General features: G+C 46.8%; 1 protein-coding gene and 1 pseudogene across 1 annotated transcript; one reads left to right on the top strand and one right to left on the bottom strand.

Moving 5' to 3' along the window:
* The window catches only part of LOC149356498 (uncharacterized), a 53,987-nt pseudogene extending 28,680 nt beyond the window's left edge, over positions 1–25,307 (top strand).
* LOC149356499 (uncharacterized) lies at positions 23–7,141 on the bottom strand. Its single transcript, XM_089575364.1, has 4 exons — positions 5,710–7,141; positions 4,745–4,999; positions 1,809–2,069; positions 23–848 (listed from the first exon to the last, which is right to left on the bottom strand). The coding sequence occupies exons 1-4, from the start codon at positions 7,139–7,141 to the stop codon at positions 55–57; spliced, it is 2,742 nt and encodes a 913-aa protein (XP_089431490.1). The 3' UTR covers positions 23–54.
* Positions 25,308–25,882: the final 575 nt, after the last annotated feature.

Below are 25,882 nucleotides of genomic sequence, written 5' to 3'. Positions count from 1 at the left end.
ACTGCACATAAGACCCTTTTCCAGTGCCACAAAAACGAACGTGACTATCTGAAGTCAGTCACGCTCAATTAAGTTGGGCAAAGTACACACATAGGATGTGGACTCGGCAGCGAAGTCTATGAAAAGGCATGGCATTGCCACATCCGCGGGAGTGAGTACGGCACAGGTGGTAAATGGGGACCTAAAACATGCTGTAATGTGGGGAGGCAGGCCTTCAACACTATCGAGTCCCAATTTTTGACAAAGTAGAACCACAATACCCGAAAGATTGTCAGATGGCTGGACTTGCAGTATCCGCCGGACAAAAAAAAAGTCATTATCATGCGTTACAATTACACAGCTGTTGCTTTTCTTTGCCTTTTTGTATAGTTGGCTATGGATTATGGTACCCTGAAAACTCATTCTAAAAAATTCATTCACACTGGTGCATTGCTTGTTTAAAAATCCATTCAGTGCCTGCTCCTCTTGCAATGTGAGGCATGGCTTGAGTGGTGCCCCAAACAAGCAAATGTCTCCAATGTGAAGGGCCTTTTGAGTACCACCATTGCCCAAAACCCGAGTGCAGAATAATTTCACTTCACTGGGCAAAGAAATTGAATGGAGGGCTACATCCAGTGCCTGCTCGACAACAACTCTTTCCAAGATTTGCATGGGGGCCCCCTTTGCTGCCTTCACCATCTTCACCACTTTTCCATTTCCAGTTTCAAATGGAAAGGCAGAATTCGCCCACAGTGGTCCCAGGTTTTCCACATTCTTGGCAAGGTGCAGGAGCTGATGGACATTGAACGTCATGAAGCGCTGTCCATAATATCCTGCTGCCTTGGACACGAAGTCGTGAAGTCTGCTTCCTGAAAAATGTAGGCAGGCTTTGCTATAACACTCGATGTTTGAATTCAGTTAGGCTGTGATACAAGGCAACCTTCAATGCAAAGGAATGTCTCCCAGCTACTATTGCACTGCTCATTTTTTACCAAGCTGGAGACACGTCCATTTGATGGCCCATTAACTATGTCAGAGCTCCATATTTCGTGAACTTTGTTTAACTCACTGCTTAGAAATGTCTCGCAACGAAGACGTGGAACCACACCAAGTTCTCCCCTCTTCCCAGATGCCTGCAAGTTATCTCGAACAGCGAATGCTGTATGGCTCATGCTACATGGTGCTTCGTTCTTGCAGTGCCCTGCTTAGCAGCAATTCATCAGTCAGCAATCTCAAAAAACACTTAAGTTGTTCCTTCGTGAAGAGGGTATCTTTGGATGTACTAATTCCAAATTCTGCCATTTCTGCAGCCTAATTCAGGACCTATATGTTTATTTATAGATTCCACTGCATGCATGAGGCAACTACACTGTTTTTCTCACACAATCTGTGAAATGCTCTACCTGCTATTGGCCTTGTCACTTAATTCCCAATATTTCACAGAGAGGAAAGGGGGGCTGAAAACAAAACCAGAAAATAAAAGGGAGATACAAAGGAATAGACACTCAGGTGACCGATTAGAAAAGATTACGTTTCAAACACTTCCGCTTCATCACACAGCTGTGAGAAGCGAAAAAAGCTTCTTCCAGAAATACTGTATTCCCTTTGGGAAGAAACTCATTACAAATAAGCTGCCACTGCACTTTGCACTTTAGTTTGCACATGGAAGCAACCTTTTGATCTCAGAGTGAATTTTTTGCTGGAATATGAATCAAAGGAGTGTGAAATCATCCATGGCACCTGTTTCTGGCGACGTAGCTTCATGCATTGTGATGCTACTGATTTAGGCTCCCGCCCTACAAATACTTTCCAAAACAAGCTCAAGTTACCTGCTTGCTGAAGGTCTCTTGGCGAGATATTGTCGAGAAGCAGGGCAAAGACACCCTCAACCAATAATACAGTGTGCTTCCAAAAACGCGGCTGCAGCACACCATACAATGTTGGAAGGCAGTAAAATAACAGCCAATTTCTCCACTCGCTGGCTTTCCAGAAGCACCGGTCATTCAGGGTCCTTGGCAGCCGTGTGAAAGAGTGAGGTGGGCATATGCTCAGTAAACGCCTGTCCAGGATGGCTACGGTAGATGGAGTGCCTGAAAAATTCAGAGGAGGATTTTGGTTCAGTTCTCAGTTTAAAACTACTCTGACAGACATGCTCAGTCTGCCATGATTCACTGCCTTTGAAATACCTGACTATCTGTTTTGAACTGTATTACTTGCACTTTAGTTGTCAGAGTGAAAGTGATTCATCATCACCATCAGCCTGACTGCGCCCACTGCAGGCCATTGCAGGGCACAGGACTCTCCCATGTCTCTCCAATTAACCCTGTCCTTTGCCAGCTGTGGCCACCCTGTATCCCCACAAACTTCTTAATCTCATCCTCCCACCTAACTTTCTGCCGCCCCCTGCTACGCTTGCCTTCTCTTGGAATCCACTCCGTTACCCTTAAGGACCAGCGGTTATGTTGCCTTCGCAGTACATGACCTGCCCAAGCCCACTTCTTCCTCTTGATTTCGACAAGGATGTCATCAACCTGCGTTTTTTCCCTCACTCACTCTGTACACTTCCGGTCTCTTAATGTTACACCTATCAGCTTGTTAGTTTTTTTTTCTTTTTCACATCATTTCATTTTATTTCTACTCTTGCCATACCAATTACCAAAACACTGACTGAACCCATAGCCATAGGCTAGTGTGGGGTTTAGAAACAATATACATGATGGCAGTGACACAGCACTTGTGTAAAATGAAGAGCACAAAATCACGGCGAAAGACCAAAATACAGCATACAATGAGGAGAAAACAATGTGTATTTTACAGCAGAATGAATAAAAATCTGTCATGAACAACACGTTCCAACAAACACAAACCAAGAACGACTCTCACATAGGTCAAATAAGGCTCATAAAGTATGTTCTTAATGTTTTAATTGTTTCATGGGACTCTTTTATTTCTGGGGGTTAAGCCTTCCAAACCCTGGCTCCTGACAACTGCACCAATTTTTCACTGTAGATGTTATTATTCGGTGGCAAATTAAAATTACTATACGTGAGGTGAGCTGGCTGCGTTGTCCATAACTTAAGCTGAACCCTCTTTGTTAGCCTCCACATTTCTGCCCCATAGGTGAGTACCGGTAAGATACAGCTGCTGTATGCCTTTCTCTTGATGGATATTGGCAAACTGCCATTCAAGATCTGAGAGAACCTGCCATATGTGCTCCACCCCATTCTTATTCTTCTAGTTACTTCCCTCTCGCGATCCAAATTAGCGGCCACTATGTGCCCGAAGTTGACCAGCAACTCGCTACCAACTGTGAACTGCTTTTCTCTTGAGAGATTGTTAAACATTACTTTGGTTTTCTATGTGTTAATTTTTATACCCACCGTTCTGCTCTGCCTCTCTAACTCACTGACTGTGCATTGCATCTCCTGAGTGACTTAGGAAGACAATGTCATCAGTGAATGACAGATTTCTTAACCAATCTCAATTAACTGTTATCCCCAACTGTTCCCAATCTAGGCCTTGGAACACCCCCAGTAAACAGGCTCACCTCCTGTTCGTGTCTCCCTATCTGACACCCTTCTTTATTGGAATTTTATTGCTGACTTTGTGAAGGGCTATGGTAGCTGTGCAATCATTATAGATATTTTCCAGTATTTTCACATAACAGTCTTCTACAACCTTATTTGACAATGCCTGCATGACTGCTGAGATTTGCACTGAGTCAAATGCTTTCTCATAATCAACGAAGGTTATATATGTAGGGGTTGGTTACATTCTGCGCAACTCTCTATCTTCTGTTTGATAGTGTGAATATGGTCAATTGTCGAGCACTTAACTAGAAGGCAACCTGCATAGCAATTGCAGTGAACTGGAATATGTTACAAAAATTCAGAACCCATTCCCTGTTTTGCCATCATAGACATGCAAAAGCCTACTACAGATTTGAATGATATCAAGAACAGCATCAGACTACACATACTGACATATGGCTAACAAAGTCAGCAAATGCAGCTTATTAAACCTAATGGGTTGTAGTGGCTGGAGACTGGGTTTGTCGATTTGCAAAACTCTGAAAACCGCATGTCTAGGGAAAAGTTTCACAGTACGACAAACCCCATTCTGCAGCCACTCACAAGGGTGCAGAAACATCAGTGACAGTTTGTTCAGTGCACAGAAAGGCTGGTGTACCATATTCCATTGACATGTAGTAAAGTATACATTGGTCAAACCGGAAAATGCACCGGTGAAGGCTAGGTGAACACAAATGTAACGTGGCACAACACTGAAATGGTTGTTTGCCTGTGCATTGCCATGACTGTCTCAGCGAATTGTACAAGGTGTTGTTCAGAGAATGCATAGTCGAAGAAGCAGGGATCATGTGGTGAGCAACATTATAGAGGCACGTCTGATGCACAATGAACGAGTGGGGTCCAAGGGTGCGCAATAAGTTAACCTTTTGACAAAAGAAACAATGCTCCTTCATCGCTTCAGTACGTGCAAGCACTCAGTTTCTTCTTTTTCTTTAGTGGCCCCGCCTCTGTGTATATGCGGCCGAGCTGCAAATAAAATTCAGTTGAAAGCACTTTGTGCAGTGCCTGTTCTTATCAATCTGCCCCCTTTGTCAATAATGTGTATACTTTTTTTTCATAAGTTCTTTTACCCTAACTCATCTTAGCATTCCACCCACACAAATGATTTCCCAGTCAGAGTTAGTCTTGCAGTTTCTTTAAAACTTTCATTGTATGAAGCAGGAATTGACACATACCGATGTAGAAAGGCTCGTGCGAGTTTGATGAGTCCAACCAGAGGTCCGTGAGCTGCCTTGCAACTCCAAGCAGGACGCAATGCATATAATCTACTGCTTGGCTGCACACCAGATCAAAATGCGGAAGGTTCACCAAAGGAGATGGACCCTTGAGGCCATTCACAGTCACGTTCCATTCGAGGGCGCGGTCCATATCTTTAACCATGCCCGCTGATGTTCTTGGAACTGCTGCTGTCTCAAGATAGCGGCGAGCACCTGCAATCATCAATAAGGTTTCACACGCTCACTACAAGGTTTAAATAAAAGTTGAAAAACCATTATAGTGCGGGAAATCCAGAACAGTGCAGTGAGGGGCTAATTGGTACAACATTATGAGAACAAAAAATAACTGCGCAAAAAGGACGAGACAAGAGAGAAGAAGAACCACACTGCGTCGAACTGCGTTTGTTCCGTGTGGTTCTTCTTCTCTCTTGTCCCATCCTTTCTGCGCAGTTATTTTTTGTGGGAAATTCCTTGTGTTCATTTTGAATGGCTAAATGAGTTACCTCAAATCACAATGAAGCTGACAAAACATGTTAAGAACAGTAGTAGGCATCGCATGCATGTCAAGCCCAGGGAAAAAATATGCCTTTCCTTTTTCTGTGACAAAGCTTTGCTTCGTATGGTCTGAGCACCACTTTTTATTGACTGCTGTGTTTTATGCAGTGAATTTAATTATAGGAACTCAGAGGAGTGCCAGCCACAAAGCAGCTCGCTAGCATGTCTCAAAGCTCGACCTTTTCAATGGGTTGCACAATGCTCATTCCCTCAATTCTCCCTTGTGGACGTCCCTTAAGCGAAACCCGCACCACTTTATTTGATATGAACCAACCTGCCTAACAACACGTTGTGTGGACCGACATTTTGAGTTTGGCTGCTCATATGCAAGCAGAATCACTTGCAGAATTAAGTAAAAACAATCATACCTGCAACTTGCGTTCCTGATGTAAGGCACCACGGACAGCCAAACCTTCCATTGAACTGGATGTGGTTTCCCACAGCAGCCCGAGCTGGAGCATCTACTGTGCAGCATACAGCATGAACACTGGATTGGACAGTTTCGGAGCAAAAGTTCCAGGTAATTGTTCCAACTCCATTTAGTTCCTCAACAAACTTGTCCATGAAGACTGTCATGTTGGGGTGGGTATGGCCAAACCAGAGTCCACCTAACACAGGATGCTGCTGCCGAAGCTTAGGTGGCAACTCATTCACAACAAACTGAATTGGCCACACAGAAGTTCTCGAAGATTTGTACACTGGGCTGCCGTCCGTGTTGATAGTGATTGTCAAGTCTTGATCAGTGAGGCCACCAGTGCTCCTTAGCCTCCTGTAGAGGCTACCACTGGTGATGTCACTGATCTGATCAGTGCCTTGGAGGACCTCGCCAATTTTTTTCAGTTCATTGAACAACGCCTCTTTACATGTAGAAATAAGCTGTATAAGCTGCTCCTTCACATTCATAATGCTGAAGAAGCATCCTTTCTCCTTCAGCACTGAAACTTGTGAGCTTTCAGTGCAGAGTGAACAGTGGACCTGGTCCGTGCCATGCACTGGGTCCAGCACGCTGCCACAGACTGCACAGTAGTAGTGGTGCTTTACGTGAGAACCCAACTGCGGGCTCCACAGTTTCCTGAGCAGATACTTGCTCCTCGGCAGCACGTTGCCATTGAAGCCGAACAATGCGTCAATGAGGCGCAAAAGGCCATCAACGGTGTCCCATGGGAGACCGTGGGCGACGATGAACGCCACAATCATGACGATCGCCGCCGCTTTTGTAGTAGTGGAGCCAGGAAGGGTCGCGGTGCCATACTCGTGCAGAGCTTCACTGAGCGCCTGGTGCACATTTAACGTTTGGCCACAGGGCTGATCTTCATTTTCGCCGGCACACGGCGGCATGTCGGGAATAGCTTCCGCTGAAGGGTCGCCACTACTGTAGTCTGCGCTGCTCGCCGCGAATGCAGGGGGCTCTTCGTTCCCTGCATTATCGGCGGAACACGGCGGCATGTCGTGAACACCTTCCGCTGAAGTGTTTACAGTACTGTCGTCCCCAGCTTCTGCGTTCGTGGCATTGGGCGCAGAAGTTGGGTTCGCGGTGACGGAAGACAGTACTGTCGACCCTTCAGCGGAAGGTGTCCACGACATGCCGCCGTGTTCCGCCGATAATGCTGGCGCGAACGCAGAAGTTCCTGCAGCTGTGTCCGGGGTGCCAGGAAACGCTATATGGCCGTCATAGTCTGCAGTTTCCAGATGTTCGCGCAACTGACGCCGACGGTAGTGGCGAGTTGACAGTGGCACATCGAATGGTTGGCTCTCGTGAAGATACGTCTTTCGTTTCCTCGGTGCGGAGGGGCCTTCCATAGCTCAAAGGCAGGACATGTCCACTTACGAAGTGCTTGAGTGAAACTCGGAGCGCACTTCGTAGAGATGCACTCAGGTAGAAAGGAGGCTGTAGAAAGGAAAGTAGCTATATATAGGCAGGCGGTGGGGAGGGGGTAGGGAGGGAGAGGATGGCGGTGCTCTTGGAACCAGTAAACCAGTAATTCTTGAGTATGTTTCGTTGGAAAAAGTGGTATTAAGCATGGTTTTCGTAAATAAATTTATCACTTTGGGCGAAAATCCCCCCCCCCTCCCTCTTAAATCTATCTCCGCTTCAGCCAGGCAGAGAAATACGATTTTTTGCTTCTTCTGCTGCTGATGAAGCGATATACATAACTCGTTTATTCGATAAATGCATCATTCGACGGCGCATTTTTTAGCTTCAGGGATATATCTCAAGGCAACGGCGCGTGTAACAGGTGCTTGCTTGAGGTACAGGTGGCTTCACTTCACGCAGGAATTCCACGGGGACCGCGCTGGATTTGAACGGCACTGGGAAGTCTGGGAGGCGCGGGCGTGAGGATTTTAGCGCTGAACCTTAGGTCTATCTTCAATTTTGTAACAATTCGCGTTAATTATTTCCCGTGACAGGCATAACGCTAAAGGCCTTGCGCCCGCGTCTCGCGCACTTCCCAACACCGTTCAAATCTAGCGCGCAGGCTGTCAGGTCACGTGGCAGTACGAAGCTCCGCGTGAAGCCAAAGCCATCCGTTTCCTCTTCTACCGCACTCTTCGCAACGGTCTTCGGCTCTTAAGCGTAGCTCAGCCGCTCGCCGCTGTGTTTCTTTGTTCGGATTAACTATGCCTCCTACCGCTCCGACCTACGCGTACGTTGAGTATAAGGATGGCGGCAAGGCGATTGTCGCAACCAGCCTGATCAAGGACTACGCGCCCAGCGATACAAATGATGTAGAAAAAAGCAAAAAAGTTTATTGGCGCTCCGAAGCCGCAGGCCGCGAAGCTGAGGAGGGCTACTACGACGGAGACGTCGTCGTCTTGGGACGTAAGTAAATTAATGCAGCATGCCCTTTTTCGAAAATGTAATTTCTCCCTGCTTTGCTGCATGCACTGACTACCTGCACAAATCGGCCAGTGTTATGCTGCGTTTATAATTGCCTTTTGAGAGTGGCAAAGCAACCGTGCGTTTTGACCCTTTCCCTATCACGCAAAATGCAGTATACTGTGCCAAATATACCAGAATTTTTTTAGCTCATTTAATAGAGCTTTTTTTTCTGAATAAGACGACATCATTCTTCCAATGCAGCACAAATTTTTCATTACTCAAATTGCGTGAAAAAAAAAATTGAATAAAGAAGGCTTCACTGCATTGAATGGATGCTCTGCGGAAGAGCCTCTTGCAGCATTCCATAGACTATGCAAAAAGAGTATAAAGAAAAAAACATTGTGAAAGGCACGAAAACCAAGCGCATGAATAGCGGCTACTTTGGCTTTCCGCGTGAAGTCTTTCTTGCTTGCTTGTGTGTAGTATTTATTGCAGTGCACTCTTCCTTTACCATGGAAGCAAAAAGAAACGACTACACTATGCTGTTTCACAGTGACCAAAGCTGACCTGGTTTCAAGGATGGCTAAGCGCCATAAGGCTGTTCCAGATGCTGTGTTTGACGGAAACAGCACTCACGGGCACACAGCGCCCTCCAAGGTGGGGAAGTCATTCTATTATGAAGTGTGCAGCATGCTATAGGTGTGGTATTTATATACTGCATACATTTTTTCCTTCATCTTTTTTTCCCAACTCATTAGGTTGGCCCCAAAGAAAAAAAAACAAAAATTAGCAGCTGCAAAAAAGGCTGCGATGGCCAGAATAATGAAAAAAAAGCGCAAAGCCCAGTATTCTGAGTCCGACACGGATAGTGATGATGACTGCGAGCTTGTGCCTAAGAGGCTGCTGCATGATGCAGAGCAAAGGGTCAAGGCCCTTGAGAAAGAGCTAGAGTCAGTTGAAAGACTCTGGCAGGAGGAGCGGCAACGCAACAGCAGGTTGCAGGACCTCCTGGACAGCCGAATGAGTGAGTGAGATAATGTGCAATGGTATTGCATGGAACAGTTTACAGAAGGAGGCACTCTTTGAGACTAAAGAAATGTCCCTCGCTGACTCAGCCACTCCGTCATCCTTCAGCGGCTGAATACATTTGCAATCCAGTTGTTCCTCCAAGGTGAACACAGCGTGATGATAGTGCTGAATGGTTATGGCGCAAGGGCAGCTCTGGCCTAAGAGTGCCTTGGCACAAGGTAATTTATAGTGTGAAAGCACTATAAATTACCTGCCTGCTTATAGTGCGAAAGCGCTATCAGCAGGCCAGGGGAAAGCTCGTGCCCATTGTGTCACTGGTGGTGCGCGGGGCCCTAAAGATTGAACCCTGCACCTCTTGCATGCAAAGCGGGTTCCAAACCGCTAGGCCACTAAAACTCTAGAAGATGCTTAAGCAGACTGAGATCATCACGTGCAAATGGGCTTTCCAGGATGGCAGTCTGCTGACGGTATCTGGAAGGCAGGACTGGGGGCTTTTTGCAGTACTGACAAAGCTTGCAGTTGTCCACATAGCTCCGGACAGAGAAGTAGGCACCTGGCCAGAAGCGCTGGGGCACGCAGTCATATATCAGGGATATGCTAGCATGACCTGCCGTTGGAGCATCATGGAGCTGTTAGAGGACAGTCGAGCATAGGTGTGGAGCAATGAGCAAGACCTCACTGCTGCCAGGCCACATATTGCATGTGTAAAACGTTGTTCAGGAGCACGAACATGGCAAGGGATGAATTACCACGTTACCAAGGGAGTAGGGATGAATTACCACGTTGAGGGTGGTAATTAATGGAGGGTAGTGGCAGGTCTCCGCGGTATTCAGTTGCAGTGTGGGAGAAGTATGATATAGAAAAGATGCAAACGTCAGCCTCACACTTGCTGTGGGTAGGCAGATCAATGGGCTGACGTCATATACAGCCTGCGTCCTGGTATAACTTCAAGTGTAGTTGTATTGTACACATCTTAAATCAGGGGGAAGGTTCCTGTGTTCTGCATAGCAGTTAGTCTTATTTCCATTTGCTAAGGTGTTTATTTTTAATCAGAGCACTGGCGCCATGACTGTACCAAAGTTTGCCACCAGCATTTTTATTTCCTTTAAATTTGATTCCAAATACTGCATGCTTCATATGCGTATACGCAAATTCTATTGCTTGTCACATTTCTATTAAAATTGGTGCGTCCTTGATATGTGCCCATCATTTCTGCAGAAGCGTTGGAGGCGACCGTCGAGAAGGCCTTGGTGTATGTCAAGGAGCCAGGAAGTCCGAGGCGGCCTGTCAAAGTATGTAGTGTCCTGTGCGGAATGTTTAGGTGGCTTTTTGCTGTTAGTTATTGTGTTGAAAAATAAGATCAAGATGCTGCTTGCCAACACCTTGTACTAATGTTAAAGTGCTGAAGACACAAAGCACAGGAATACAGTGTTTGCAGGTTATAGGTATGCTTCATTTTTTTCTTTGCATAGGTTTTCTTGTCATAAGCATTTATGTGCGTTTATTGGCACTACAGTGTAATGGGAGAAGGTAAACTAATTATTGTACTGTAGTATCTGGTTGTCATTTGCAGTGGTGGTTAGGTGTCTTGAACTGCATAGATTGCCAGGGACGTGTGTTAGGAAGGAATTCCCTGAAATGTATACAGCCTTTGTCAAAAGTTTGTAGCTGTAGGTGTAACCATGCAGTGGGGCATCCTTGGAAGTGCTGCCTTTGGGGGAGTAAGGACGAGATTTCCTCTTACCTCACGAAATTTGCAACACTGGCGATGCATAACAAGCCACATGGCATGGCCGAGAAGCAAACAACTTGGGCTTTGACCTTTTGGCATGAACTACCTGGTTGCTTCCACCTTGAAAGTCAGTGGTTTACAAAGTGCAGCCATGCGCATGCACAGTTGGCAGGTGACAGGCAGGTTGGTATGTATTAACTATTACATAGTGGAAACAAGACGACATAGTCTTTTTTGCAATCTCTAATGAATATGTAAGTAACCTGAGTAGCAGAATTACAGTCGGGGTCGGAGACTTTGGACCCTGAATGTAGTCTTATTCGTGCTCTGTTACAATTAACACCAGCGAACTTGCCACATTACATTTTAGGCGCAAAACTTCCATGACAAGCTAGGCAATCTAAATTAATAAATTTGCTTGTTAGTTTTTAAGTGCTTGCCTGTGTTGTTTTTCACCCGTGGCAGATGTGCTGACTTTACTGCACTTATGTATGGAAGGAATCCTCACGCTAGCTGTGTTGTTTCAGTATAGTACATGCATGTGATACTTGGTTACTGAAATGGAGAAAACCTATGTAGTTCAAGGAGACGAATCCTGATGCCCGTATTGCTTCTCCTTGCCTGCAGTACAAAATATAAAGATTGTGCATGCAGGCAACATGCAACAAAAGGCTGTGTAGAATATGTGGTCAGCTGAGGCCCAGGAACAGAATGCTAAGACTGATACTGCTTGTCAGTGTTCTCGTGATACTGCAGCTGACTGAAGGAATCGATGCTTTCATGAACTATGCTCCACCATCGAGAAAGATGGGAATAAATAAGCACACATAAGCTGAGCTACGTTAATGCCTCCGATTATATTCTACCAGCTCAGAAAGCCCGAAAATGAAGAAAAAAAATGTTGGGCTGATCCCTCCATGTAGCAGTACTAGAGACTTCAAACTGTTCTGCTAGCAAGCCCCCACACACTTGTGAAATGAATGCAGTTATGTACACCTTAATTTTAGGGTCACCAAGTTTGCTGGAAATGTTCAGAAACCGGCCAACACCAGCGCTTGTGGGTTCACCAGCACATCATGAGCAGTTGATGCTGTTTGCACTGCTGTACCTTTTCCTCGCAATAAACATGTGCTCATCCAGTAAGCAGCATGTTGAAGCACTCTTGTAAAGGCTCTGTACTCGGAGGTGGAGGAGCTCATATGCGAAATGAGCTGGTCGTAGTACTGGGTGCGACATTTGAGGCATGCCACAAAGTGCATGTGGCAGCCAAATGATTCGTAAAATGGCTGTCGTAGCACTGAGCCTGCTGACGTGTTAGCCACATGTTAGCCATGTGTTGAAAGTAGTCACAGTTCCAATAACACAGTAGTCTCATATTTTGCAGAATGATGGCGGTCGACATGGTGGCATGGACCGGAGTCCATCACCGTTGCTGTATGAGGATGAGGTATGTGTATATTGAGCTGCTTAACCATTTTTCTACCACAGCCGATTTAGGCTTGTGTGTTTGGTATTGATGACCATTGCAGTTCATTATTGTTAAGTGTCACATTGCTTCAGGGTTGTGACTAAATTGACAGGTGGTTTGAATTAAACTGGCACCATGCGACCAATATGGGTGAGGACTGTTCTGCATTGCATTACTTGAGAAAGGCAAGAGCTGTACTGCTGTCATTGTTTAATAGGTACATATTGTAAAATGTAGAAAATGCAGTGATGGCATACAGCTAGAGCATCTGCCTCGCGTGCAAGCGGAGTGGAGTTTGAACCCCACTGATGTGCAGTTCTCCACTGGGTAAAAAAAAGACAGCATAAGAACCAATGAAGTGGTCAGTGCAGCCTTTAGCCTTTGAGGAGCCCGTGGTGAAACACGCCATGATCGGCGACTGGTGGACTACGTCTGGGCAAAGTTTTGTGTCTCGTGTCGCCTATTTGCATTAGAAAATGAAAAACAAGACTCAAACCTAAGAAATGGTAATACAGAAGCAAACTCGATGCCGCAGCTTGTCCAAGAGCGCCTACTTGAATTCTTGGGCGCAGGTTCAAAACATCAGTCATATATGACCGGTGGCATGTGGCATGGTAAGGAAAGAGTTAACTGCATGGCTCATTCATACCTTATGTTGAAGCAGTGTGTCTGCTGTGGGTGCACCTGGAGCACACTTTAGTTTGGTTATGTCAGTTTGTTCTTGCTGTGTGTAATAAACATTTTGTTGGGGCATTCTGTACAGGACATTTTTGTCCCACCAAGTCCAGAGGCCACTCCCAGCAAGCTTGTCTTAGCTGTTTCGCCATCAAGCGTGTTGCAGCCTGGCTGGGTGGTTTCCTCTATTCCGGCCCAGCATCCAGGCAGCATCAAACAGCCTCAGGTATCACAGACCTTATTTACGCACTTGTAGAATTTCTTCAGTTCCTTTACATTATCATCTCTTTTAAGCATACCTCAGCACCCACATTTCCGATCAGAAAAACATCAGTAGTGTATCCATGGAATAATTATCAGTCTTGCTAATTAGCTTGAGGTTTCCGGTTGGTTGGTTTGGTTTATTGGGGTTTAACGTCCCAAAGCGACTCAGGCTATGAGAGACGCCGTAGTGGAGGGCTCCGTTTAGTGTCCCTTTAGTGCTGTGCATAACCATCATCTTGTGCACTGCTGGTCTGCAAGCATTTTCAGTCATTTGCCAAGCATTGGCACGTGCACTAATTGTTCAGTTTGTTGCCATGAGAGATGGAAGTCAAAAGTATTTTGACAGCAGGTGACATGCTTCCTTTCCTGTTAACTGCATGACTCATTCATAAATATGCCAGCAGCATTGTTTACTGTGGGTGCACCTGTAGCATGCTTTGTTGCGGTTCTGTCATTTTGTTTCGGAGTGCACCTCTTGAAGGCACCCGTTTCTGGTTTGTGTGTCAGCATTGCAGCTGGCATCATTGCAACTCACTGAGTGAATTAGGAGCACAGCTTGGGATGAAAGTGTGGTGATGGCAAAGAGATTGTGAGAAGGACAGAGAAAGAGGAGGCTAGTGCGAGAGCATAAATTTTGAGGAGGAGGTTACAGTGAGAATAGGTAAAAGCCTACCCTCTGTAGCATCTGCAGCGGCAGCTTCTGAGAAATGCACTGTCCAACGAGAGGCTCAGCGGCAGTGGACCACTGTGCACACTACCCACCCCTGTTTGGCATTGCATGTTCTGCGATCGCTGATGGTTCAAATAGTGGAGCAGCTGCGCTAAAAAATTGCATTACCAAGAATCCTAATTGCCGGCTCATTGTTTTGCATGTGTAGCAATCAGTTTGCTGGGTTATTTTCAGGGCTTAATTTTGGCACAGAGCCCTCAAGCCGCTGTGAACGAAGCGGCCACAGCTGGGCCGTCCGGGGTGCCACACCCTTCACCATGTGTCCAGCGTCCAGGCGGCATTGTGCAGCCCCAGGTACTACAAACTTGATTTGTGCAGTTTTAGAATTGCTCCAGTTCCTTTTCTTATAGTGTTGTGGGCATGCTCAAAATGCCAAGCTTATTTTTTTTTTTTTTTGCTGAATGATGGGTACTGCAAGCATAGACTGCAGAGGATGAGACTGAAAAAATGCTTCACTTTTGTTTACTGTAGCATCGCACGCATTCAAGTGGAATGTGAGGGTTAATGTTTCTTGCATCTTGGGTAGGGCAGACGCACAGCAGACGGCCATTTTTCATCTCCTTGCACGCAAGGATGTTTTCATTTTTCTTCATTGAAGTGCTGTCAGTAGGCTGTGGGTGTCAGTTCATTGTTATTGGATACTCTTCACAAGGGACAACACAATGAGTATTCCTGCTGTGGTGTCTCTCTATGCATCATATGCCTTGTGTGTAAGCGTTGTAGAACATAATGCAACGCACACCTTGTGGCTAGGCCAAATCTCAACCGTGTGCTCGGCAGCAAAGTGTTTTAACCAGTGCGGTGCTGCTGTTAGTCATAACGTTTTTTAATACAGTTCTCATTGGGAAGCTCTTAGTTTCCCCAAGTCATCAACATCATGTTGATAGCTAGCTGTAGGGATCAAGAAACTGTTAGTGAGGGTGGCTAATTGGAGTGAATTTTGGGAAACATTTTAATGGAGTAAGGGGAACCATGAGAAGGTACACAGACCGCTACTCTAAAATTTTGCTGGCGTGTCACCAGAGTTCTCTTGTTTTCCATCCTTTAGTGCTGAAATATGACTGAGAAGTCGGATTGCACAAAATATGTCACACTGAGGTTGAATCTGAGTCGCAACTCTTCATGTTTTCAGCCGCATGCATGCTGCATGGTGAACATGTTTTTCTGACTGGACCTTTAACGAGCATTTGGTTATAGGTGCAGCAAGCATTTACATTTTGCACAGATGAATAAAATTTAAAACAAGAAAATGAGTTTACAGCACTTGTGCTACTCATCAAGCCACAGTACTTGAGTAGCTGTGGTGGCTATTAAAGTTCCTTTGTTTCGGTCCCTGCAAACAGATTTTTATTTTTTACCTTAGTGCACTTATCTGTACATAAGTGTTTGCTTGTGCTCATCAGCTTAGCCAAACAATTTGCAGCTTTCTCAGCTGCTGAAGTTTATATCAGCCTCTTTGGCCTAGTATGCAGTGCATTTACTTTTACAATTTGCTTCCAAGACTGCATTCTCTTTTTTCAAAAGTTTAGCTTTAGAGTTGTATGCACATAGTCAGCATGCTAATACACTGTTTCCACTTGGAGGCTTGTTGATTTAAAATGCAGTTAGTGTTAAATGAGCTTTTGCAATCAATTTCAGAAGCCTGCTCCAGCTGTAATGCCCGTTTTAGCTGCGAGCTCAAGTGTGGAGCTGTTTGGTGCCGTTGATGGAAAGGTAGGCTGCATTCGTGGAGTTTTACTTGTACTGCTTGATTATAGCATTATTGTGACCACTGCGAGGCGAAATTCTGGAGGCCCGTGTACTGTGCGATGTCAATGCGCGTTAAAGAACCCCAGGTGGTGGAAATTTCCGGAGCCCTCCACTACCTGATAGCCTGAGTCGCTTTGGGGCAGTACACACCCATAATCCAAACCTAAACCAAACAAGAAGAGAAGACTTCAGTGCTGATTTGCACAGTAGGTAATTATAGAAGTAGTGGTAATACTGGAGGCACCAGGGAAAGGAAATGCCAGCTACTACCAAAGAGAATAAGGGTAAGCAGTGCTGAAGGAAAGCAAGCCGGAGAGGATAAAGTAACTAGATTTCTGAACATCAGCCAATGTATTTTGTGCTAGGAACGCCTGCAGCTTTGGTCATAATATACCTCATAACTGACCATAGACTGGTGAACTCATGAGTTGACTCACTAGGGCTCACTAGGTGCACATTCAGATTATAATCTGAGTCGTGAGTGTGTCTGGGCTGATGTTCAGATAATGGTCTGTGTTTTCGCGATGACGGCATGCACTTAGTTTTTTATTTTTTCCTTGTTTGCTGGCTGTGGAGTGGAGGAGTGATTTACTGCCGCAACCAAGCATGTTTGAGGGTGAGGCAGCTTGGTGATGTCGGCGAGGGACCGCAGAGGATTCTGTGGAAGCAAGGAGGACGGCGTTTTGTTCTTACCTCGTTGCTAGTTTAAGCGGGTGCAGGTGTAGTAACGAGCCGCATGGGGATGTATCGAAAGCTTTGTCAGAGTTTCAGCATGCAGCTGCACGGGGGGTAGTGGCCCTTTTTTGTGAGTCTCAGTCGGATCAGGGGTGCGCCACTTAGGCACCACACAGAGCCTACTGTGTCTTGAATTGAAACAGGCGAGCGAGCCCAAATGAGTCGTGAGGCAAATGAGCGAGTGAATTCATGAGTCGTGACTCAATTTGAGAGGCTGAGCCCAATTGAGTTGGGACCCCGGATGAGTCATCAGTTAAGTCAGTCCACATGAGTTGTGCTGCTTAGATGAGTTGAGTTCATGAGTGAGTGAGCCCATAAGTTGACTAAACTTTTGTGAGTGAGCATTCATCATTTTACTGAAGTATGTGACTGACAGTGGCTGAGTAGTATCTTTCAAAATTTTGTTTAACAGCTGTCTTCTGCCTGGTGAGCAGGAGAGATAATTTTCTGGTGTATGGTGGCAGGCAGAGGTGACACATGGTAGGGATGTTTGTAGGCCAGTAGGAGAGCCCTTTGTCCAGTAGTGGATGCAAACGGGGCTGATAATCATAGTGAATGGTTTAATTCACATTGATTATATGCATGCTTTTATCTTTTTTTAGGTCTACCTTGGCGGTAGATGTTTCATTGATGAAGAACGCTGGGCCTGGCTGCAGCAGTCCAAATCTGACAGCATGTTTACTCGGCAGCTGATGAGAACACTGTGGGAAGAAAAAGAACTAAAAAACCGGAGTGTGACAGGGAGGGCGTGCCCGAGGAAAGTCCACGCCGGAGCTGAAGCGAAGCCTGCTCTGACTCCAGAGAAGTTGGGTGCAGTCCGGGGTGAGTAGTCTATACAGTTTTTTAAAATCATTTCGTGCAGTGCGTCAGAGGCACGGGAGCTCACCTGCCAAGCCCATGGTCACTGGAGTTAATACCATGATGCGACAGAGGTCGCATTTTCTGGTGACAGAAAGCAAAAATGCTTGTGCACTATCAACAGATGTTAGCGGATTCCAGATTGTTCAGCTTAATTGGGAATTGAATATGCTATCTGTTATAGCTCGTGTGCAGCTGTGGGATTTATTAGATTTCACATATCATTTAGTATACCTTTCATGTAATGTAGCTGGATCACAGGTGAGGTCTTTGATGTCTAGTGGACTGAGAGAAGTTTTTTCCTCTGTAATGGCTGCAATACTGCTTACTGCAGTCGTTAGGAAAACCTAATTTATCCTCCCTCAGCTGTGACTAGTGTCTCAGTTCAGAGAGAAACATTACAGCTCCAGGATTTTTTTTTTTTAGCCAGTAGCAGCCAGTGTCACAAGTGAATGAAAAATAAAACTGCATATCAGTGTATGGTGGCCCATGTTGGCAGTGGTAGCATATTAAAGAACCCTAACAGCTGAATGCAGTTGTAGCAGAAAAACTTGGCTACTCTTCTGCTGTGAAGATGCAAGCAGAAGAATTCTTGCCATAGTGAATGCTGCTGGCTGCTCTAGTGTGACGTAATCAGATGTGTGGGTTGTCTTAATCGGTTTTTTTTTCTGCTGAAAATTTGCGCTTTTGTCTTATTATTGTGAAATGTAGCAAATATACTTGTTTTCTTACTCTCAATGCATTTGAGTCTCTACTTTGACACTGACAAATAGTATCAGTGAAGCTTTTCTTTGGCCAATTTATTTGAGCAGCTACATTTCTCTCCCTCTTTATTTTCCTCTCCACCTGTGCTCGAATCACTACAGCACGTCCCCTTCGATGAAGCCAGACTTAAGCACCGACTGGATGCACTGTGGCAAAAGGGTTTTCGCTATGCGGGAAAGCTAGGGTCTGTATTTCAGACAGTGTTCTTATTCTCATTAGTTGATGAGTGCTTATTTGTGAAATCTTCAGTACTGCTGCAGGTACATACTGCAAATGGTTATACTCGTCTAAGAACCATGAATATTCAGTTCGATTCATGGAAAACAAACAGGCTATTCATGTCATTTGAATGTTGTTTTCTTTTAAACTTTGCAGATGGTCTGGGCGAATATATCCGGCTGCACCCAACTGCAAACCTGGCAGCGGCTGACAGGCTGCGAAACATAAATAAGTATGTTGCGTGCTTGTTGCGTGATGTCAGCTAATCTAATAAAGTGCTGCAGTTGCAAATTCTATGTTCATTTGGAAGCTGATTGTGCATGTACAGTCGTGGACCAAACTTTGCAGGATGTGGATTCACTGAAAAAAAATTTGTGTTGCTTCCTCACTGGTCAGTTGGCTGCTATTTTTCTGGAAGATGGAATTTGCATGTGCACCCTCATGCTCAATTCTTTTCCTTGCCTTTCTCTGCCTGCACTGAAATAATTTTTTTTCGCAATCTTGCATCTAGCAATATTTTGTCCATGACTGTACATTATTAGCTGACATGCACACAATACATCACATCATGGTATATTAATGTATAGTTGCACAGTTATGTACGCTATACTTCAGTTGAGTGAGCATGCTAACGATGATTTGTCATAGGCCATCTATGTCATCGTAGCTTAACGATCTATGACATCATAGCCTAATGATGTATGACATCATAGCCTAACGATGTACGATATCATAGCTTAATGATGTACGACATCGTAGCTTAATGATGTATGATATCATAGAGTAACGATGTATGATATCATAGCTTAATGATGTATGATAAATCGTAGCTCTACGATGCAATAACCTCGTACAAGAAAAGTCGTAGAACATCATAACATTTTTTCAGTAGGGACAGGAACAATTTTAATGTACTATCGGTGCCAAAAGTTGCTGACCCCTCCTTCACGCCGGCCTCGACACCAGCAGTGCATCATCATGTGGCATGCTTCTTCGGAACTTGGAATGGAGGCATGTGGCATGTGGAGAGACATGGGAGAGGCCTTTGCCCTGCAGTGGGTGTAGTCATGCTGATGATGATGCGTTCACGGATGCTGTCTGCATTGTTCATTCATGATGTGCTGAATGCGCGCATCACCCTTTTGTGTCGTCCGGTGGTTCCGGTGAACAGGTTGAACTGAGCACCGAGTGCCTTGAAGTGGTGGAAGACAGCCTTCCGGACCCTCAACTGCTGCTTGAGGGACGAGAACAGTTCCTGCTAGAAGCCACGTCCGCCTATAAACGGTACGCACTGTATCTCAACACTTCAGTAGACAAAGTGTGCTGCAGCAAAGGAGTCGCAAGATATTAGCATTTTATCATAATTATGCCGGTGTTCTCTTGCTACTGTAGGACAAAAAGAAGTTGCAGTGTTTTAGCGTAGTTAAACCGAGTAGACGTGCGGAAGCATGTGTTTATTATCGGTCTCTTGTTTCTGGCATCTGCATGTGCGCGTTTCTAGCTATTCATCTTCGCGCCCTCTTTCCACTCTGGGGCAGCTTGCGTCACGCTCCTCCGAACTAACCCGAGCTTAGCCGAATCACACCGAGCGACACACAAGATTTTGAAGCGAAAAGCTTGACTAGGCTAGTCAACACCGGGTCTGGCGTATGCTCCGTGATCAGAATTAGCCACAGCTGCGCGTGCGCAGAACCGAGTGACGTCACAGAAGAGGCGCAGGTGGTCGGAGCGGCCGCCGCCGCAACCGCCGCTGCGACTCCGCCGCCTGACCTTTCGGCGCAGCCAGACGACAAGCGCGGGCTCGGGCTCTTGAGAGACAACACGGCTCCCGACCCGGAGTATATTATGTAGACGTAGCAGGGCCATCGCCCACGGGATTTTACACGGCCGCTGTCGTTCACCAGGAAATGCACGTTGGTGGACTCTCTTTTCGAGCCCCGAATTCAATGCGAGCCGAGGAAGTAGCGATAGCGCTTGCTGCCGCCCACGCCAATTCGAGAATCATCATTACGGACTCCCGAAAAGCATGTGATCATTACTTGGCAGGGGAGATCTCCCCCTTAGCTGCTTGCATTCTAAGACGGACTGCCACTGATCCAACACCGAAAAGAATCATTTGGGCTCTTGGCCATCAGGGCTTACGAGGTAATGAGGCCGATGATGCGGCTGCCCGAGCGCTTATTCACCGGGCTCCTCATCCCAGCTCTTCTGGCTCGGAGATTAACCAGCCGCTGCTGAGATTCAGGGAAATAATAACGCATTATAGCAACAACCACCGCCTTTTCCCGGCCCCTGCAAAGGGGCTGAGTAAGACGGAGGAGCGAACTTTCAAGCGCCTGCAGACAGGTACTCTACTCTGTCCTGCAATCTTAAAACATTACGATCCTAACACGGATGGGCGATGGCCGCACTGTGGGGAGACCTGTGATATATTCCACATGGTGTCGGCATGTACTCAAAATTCCCACCTCCCCCCTTCCCCTTCCAGAAAGGCATGGGAGACTGCTCTCCTCAACTGCTCTTCGCTTGAGTCCCAAAGGGCTCTGGTGAAACGGGCGAGAGACGGGGCGTTGTCATGCGGTGCCCCGGACTATGGACGCCGACCATGTAGCGGGGCCACTCTATGGCTCCCAAACTCTATTTCAGCAATTAAAAGTTTTTACCACCACCACCACCGCGCGCTGCTGCGCATATGCGCCGCCTCCTCACCGCCGCTACTACTGCGCGCTCGCCTCCTCGCCACCGTTTGACCTTCCGTTGCAGCCTCGTGTTTACCACAGTTGCTACGCACGCGGAAGGAGGGCTATATAACGCGCTTGTCTACACCGCTGTCGTGGTGCTCCCAGTGCATTGTGCGCGAACTGCGACAGCCATGACGTCAAACAAAGCATAACTGCAGCTTTTCGCTTGTATATCCAGGCTTAACCAGAGCTAAGCCACTGCCAATTTCCTTTTTAATGTTCAGCACCACGATGCTCGTGGTGGAAGCCGTTCAAAATAGAAGTGTTTGTCCAGATTTCCTGGGCTTGCTTGCGTCATAACCCATCCTTTTCCGTTGCTACATCTCGTGCATGGTTCTCTGACAGTACCTCCTTTTTCGTTGCATCACCTGCACAGTTCAATAACACTACTTTCTCTTCCTTTTCCGTTGCTTGCATCACCTGCATGATTCAGTGACAGTACCTCCTCCCTTTCCGTTGCTTGCATCACCTGCACAGCTCAGTGACAGTACCTTATCATTTTCCTATGTCCCAGGTACGCGATGAAGATCCGGGCGCTGCTCAAGTCGTACCACATCGAAAGCGAGAGCGAGGCCCTCTCCGGTGCTGTGTCCAAGCTGAGCAAGTACGTGAAGGAGAACAACGACCCTACGGACATGGCCATGGTGCTCGAGAGCCAGGTCGAGCACGTGGTGCGCCGAACGCGCGAGGAGTTCTCACAGCAGCTGGACCCGGCTCGCGAGAACCTTAAGGCCTCCGCCTGGTACCAGGTGAGACATCGTACGCTTTCTTTTCTGCGTGCATCGCTTTCGATCTGGCATTCTGCTGAGCTGTGGTCAGTGCATATTGAGGGAAGCTGGGTGAGCGAACAAACCAGCCGGAAACAGATATGGCACACGAACGCAACGCTAAAGGCTGTCACCTTATTCTGTTGTTAACAGTGTTGTATATGTGTCACTTCCTTTGTCTTTCGCTGCCTTATTTAGCTGCATGTAGAACTTGAAGGGAAGACGGAGTGATTAATGGTGGCCGCGTGCCTTGGAGGACTGACACCAGCTCCGCGGAGCGTTGGCCGCTAGGTCTGAGACCATGCTGCACGATGTGTTTGCGGCGGCTGACTATAACGGGTGGCCTTATAGTAAGGGTACCCTGCAGCCGCTTTCATCATGAGCGGCGCTGATGTCAGTTGAAGCGACGTGCTCTAGCATTCGTGTTTTAAGCTTGCAGAGGGTGTCACAGTGCAAGATGGGAGGCTTTTAGGTTGACCATTTCTTACTGCGAGCCTCACCCTTTCCCCTTCTCGTTAATGGAACTGCCTGCCTGGCTGGCTGCGGTTATAGCAGAAGCCTGAAAGATTGTGCTGTTCAAGGGGGGCTGTCGATTGTCGTGGTGTACCTTCTAAGCAGAGCCCAATACACATACTTGAAAAGCCGGGCTGAATAGCCACACTAATACATTCTGAAGGTAGCATGACGGCGACCAAGAAGGCAGATAGTTAGGACCTCATATCAGCGACTGCATGCAGTCTTCCATCGACGTTACGCAAGCTGCCCTCGAATAGCTTCTGGAAGGTGAATAATGCTTGCGGAGGGAATCTGAAGCGTCTGAATGACCGACTATCTTAGTGGCCGTCCTAATTCTATGCCAGATTCCGCCAGTCCACAGACGCATTCGACGACAACTAATTTGAAAAGTTAGGTGTCGTAGTAAGGAACAGATGATTACTACGGTCGTGGCGGAAGCAAGGTGGGTAATAGCGAGCTGAAGTAATATGCCCGTGACCCTTCCTCCGGGAATCCGACATAAAGCTTTAGACGAAGAATGAGAAGAGATTGTTCGAGCTTGTGGCCTTATTTGTACTGCTCAGTAATGCATCTTGGTTATACCTTCAGCGAAATGAAAGCCTTTTTTTAAATAAAAACTACTACAGGGCTCATTCCTCCCGCGGTTTTCAGCGTCTTCTGAAGAGATTTCACGGTGACTTATGTTTTGACAAAGACCGATGATCTAGCTTTAGCGTTTTCGTTCGATGACAGCCCTAGACTAGCTTTACACCTTACGGCAACTACGTTAAGGCTAACGCCTTGTGCAGGGTAATTCGCTAAAGTATCATGTGGGGTCGGGACGCAGGTGACGTACGAGCTCCAGTCCTCGGAAGGTGGCATCCAGAGCTTCCCCTGGGTGGTGTCCGATGTGCTTATGCGCATCGTGGTCAACACGTCCTCCTGCGTCCCCGGGCTGGCATCGCGCAACAGCTTCAGCCTGCGACTCGGTGCGCTGCTGCTGGGCAGGCCGCACCCTGTTGGCGGCGACCAGAACGACACGCAGCACGGCGACACGCAGGTGCTGACCAACCTGCTCAGGCTTATGTACGACTGGATCGACTCCAGCCGCGAGTTCCTCTTCGTCAAGGACCCGAAGGAACTCGGTCTCTACAAGAACATCATGCGCGAGGCATGCGTCAAGGTGCGTGGGGTCAGCAAGAGAGCTGCGTGGGGCGGAGATCATGCGCGAATGTAAACGTACAAGTTAGAGGGCTGGGCACATTTGCGTACTTTGTGCATGGGGATCTTTTATGCATCGCCGACAACTGTCTTGAGTTCTTCGCCATCCAACATTTGTAGGAAGCGGGATGGAAGCAGCATTGTGGATGGCCTGCTCAACAAAACTGAGTCCGTCTTTCGTACAGAAACACTATGTGCAGCTACATGCGGCACCTTTGAAACGAAGCGCCATGCACTGCTGAATGGGAATATTTCAAAGCGCAGGCGTTTTGTCCCGTATTTGACCTTGCGTGAAGTCTATAAGGATGAGGGTGATAGTCACTCGACATAAGCACCAGTTTTTGCTGGTTGTGCTCTATGAATATAAAGTTTCAGCACAGCGCAAACGTACGAACGCACGCACCGGATAAGCCTTGGCCAATGGTAAAGATCATGCACCTGCCTGCCTACCTCCAGCAGTCAACCGGCTGGTACGGATATGGCTACGCTATTACGTCTCCGCTATGCTGCTATCAGAACTTATCAGAACTTAATAATAACGAGCAGCTGTACTTCCTTGACGGTTCCTCCTGCCTTATGTTCGGTTTCTTTTCAAGCAATCGGGAAATGCGCAGGATCGGGCGCTTAACCTAGATTAAGGTTTATGTTGTGAAAGTTTCCAGAGCTTAAGAAGGTAAAGGGGGTATTTATAAGAGCTTTCAAGACCTTTTACACGCTCCTGGTGTAAAGAAGTGAGAACGATGTCATGTGGCAGCACATTAATTTCACCGCACTGTAAAGAAAAAAAAAATGCATCCATAGGTAAATGTACTTAGAGTGTGTGTCATTCTCAGTGTGCGAGGGCCTGTAGCGGGTGTTCACTGTTCATTTCCCATCACAGGTGTCCCGCTTCCTCTCGAGGGACGTGCCACCGCACAAGCTGGTGGTCCTGTGCCTGCGCTTCGCGTGCGCATGGTGCCTCAAGATCTTCCAGGCCGGAAGCAACGGAGAACTCATCTCCCTGGAGTGTCAACGCCGCTACCGGCTGGGACACCTGGCCCGCATCACGCTCAACCGGCTTTCCATGTCCGGCAACCTGGCCTATCTGCGCAGGGCACCGGAGGTGTGCCCCTCCACAGAGCTAGTCAGGTATTTCACACACTGTTCGGTGTGTTAACGAACTGCGTCAGGAGTAGCAGCTGACAGGTTGTGTTACTGCCATGTTTTAAGTGGGTACATAATCAGCATGATTGGAGAAATACTCTAAAATCAGCATACTCCTCTCAGTCTTGATTTATTGAGGAAGTAATTAAAAACAGCCAGTGCATGTTTCGGAAATCCAAGGCGACTTCACAGCTTTTCAAAAGCACCGCTACGCGCAGTGCCTTGGTAACTATTCATCGCAGTGCACGAAATACCCTGAATTGTCTTCCGCTGTCCTCCCCAGGATTTACATCGACCGGGAAGACGAAGAATTCTTCCTAATCCTGCGTCGCTACGAAGACGTCTTCACGGCGATCATGATGGACTGGTCCGGCGCACAGGACATCCAGTGCGACCTCAAAACGGACCGCATGGACGAGTGGTTTCTCTAGCTCATGGTCACCGGGAGCCGCTGGGCTCTGGAGCGCCTCAAGGAGATCGTCGTCTACCCGTCTTTCCGCGAGGTGCTGTCGCTCGTGTTCAAGCGGGAGCTTTCACAGACAGACCTAGAATAAAGCCGTCGCCAGGACAGGACAGGGATGGTACATACATACATACATACATATTTATTTTGTCATATTTACACATGGAAGTATGTGTGCCCGCGGAGGCGCAAGACTGGGCGCTTGTGGGCGGGCCACGGCAACCAAACAAAGTGCAGACTCAGTACAGACAAAATTACATGGTTCGCAATATAAAAGAGAAAAAAAAGAAACAAAAACATATACTGATAGCAAGAACAATCACACTTGTACACACTGAAAAAGTAAGTTAAATACGTAGATTAGGAGGATGCAACAACAACAACAAAATAAAAAAGCAACCGTGCTATATAACATATCAACAAGACCTTCAGAGTGTTTCGAGCCATTATGTCAGTCTACCGTTTTTAAGGTTCTAGACGTAACTAGCCAGGATTTTACTTGTGATTTGACCTCTTTGATCGTCTGCAATGATAGTATTTTTGTTGGAATCTGGTTAAAAAGGAAGGGGATGTAGAACATACGGCACCTTTTTCCAGAGTGTGTATACGAGGGGGTACCCAAAAGAAACCGGACTAAATTTTTTGGTCGGCAAAGCTTCTGTGGTA

Source organism: Amblyomma mixtum, chromosome 3 (assembly GCF_055824585.1).
Source record: "Amblyomma mixtum isolate Tamu chromosome 3, ASM5582458v1, whole genome shotgun sequence".
Lineage (NCBI taxonomy): Eukaryota > Metazoa > Arthropoda > Arachnida > Ixodida > Ixodidae > Amblyomma > Amblyomma mixtum.
This window is presented reverse-complemented; position numbering and strand designations above follow the sequence as displayed.

What these genes read in the sequence shown, in the direction of transcription:
- LOC149356499 (XM_089575364.1), bottom strand. Translation starts at nt 7,141, where the DNA reads ATGGAAGGCCCCTCCGCACCGAGGAAACGAAAGACGTATCTTCACGAG. An exon ending in ATCAGGAACGCAAGTTGCAG is followed by an intron (nt 5,000 to 5,709) that starts GTATGATTGTTT and finishes TGATGATTGCAG; the next exon opens with GTGCTCGCCGCTATCTTGAG. An exon ending in GCACGAGCCTTTCTACATCG is followed by an intron (nt 2,070 to 4,744) that starts GTATGTGTCAAT and finishes TGAATTTTTCAG; the next exon opens with GCACTCCATCTACCGTAGCC.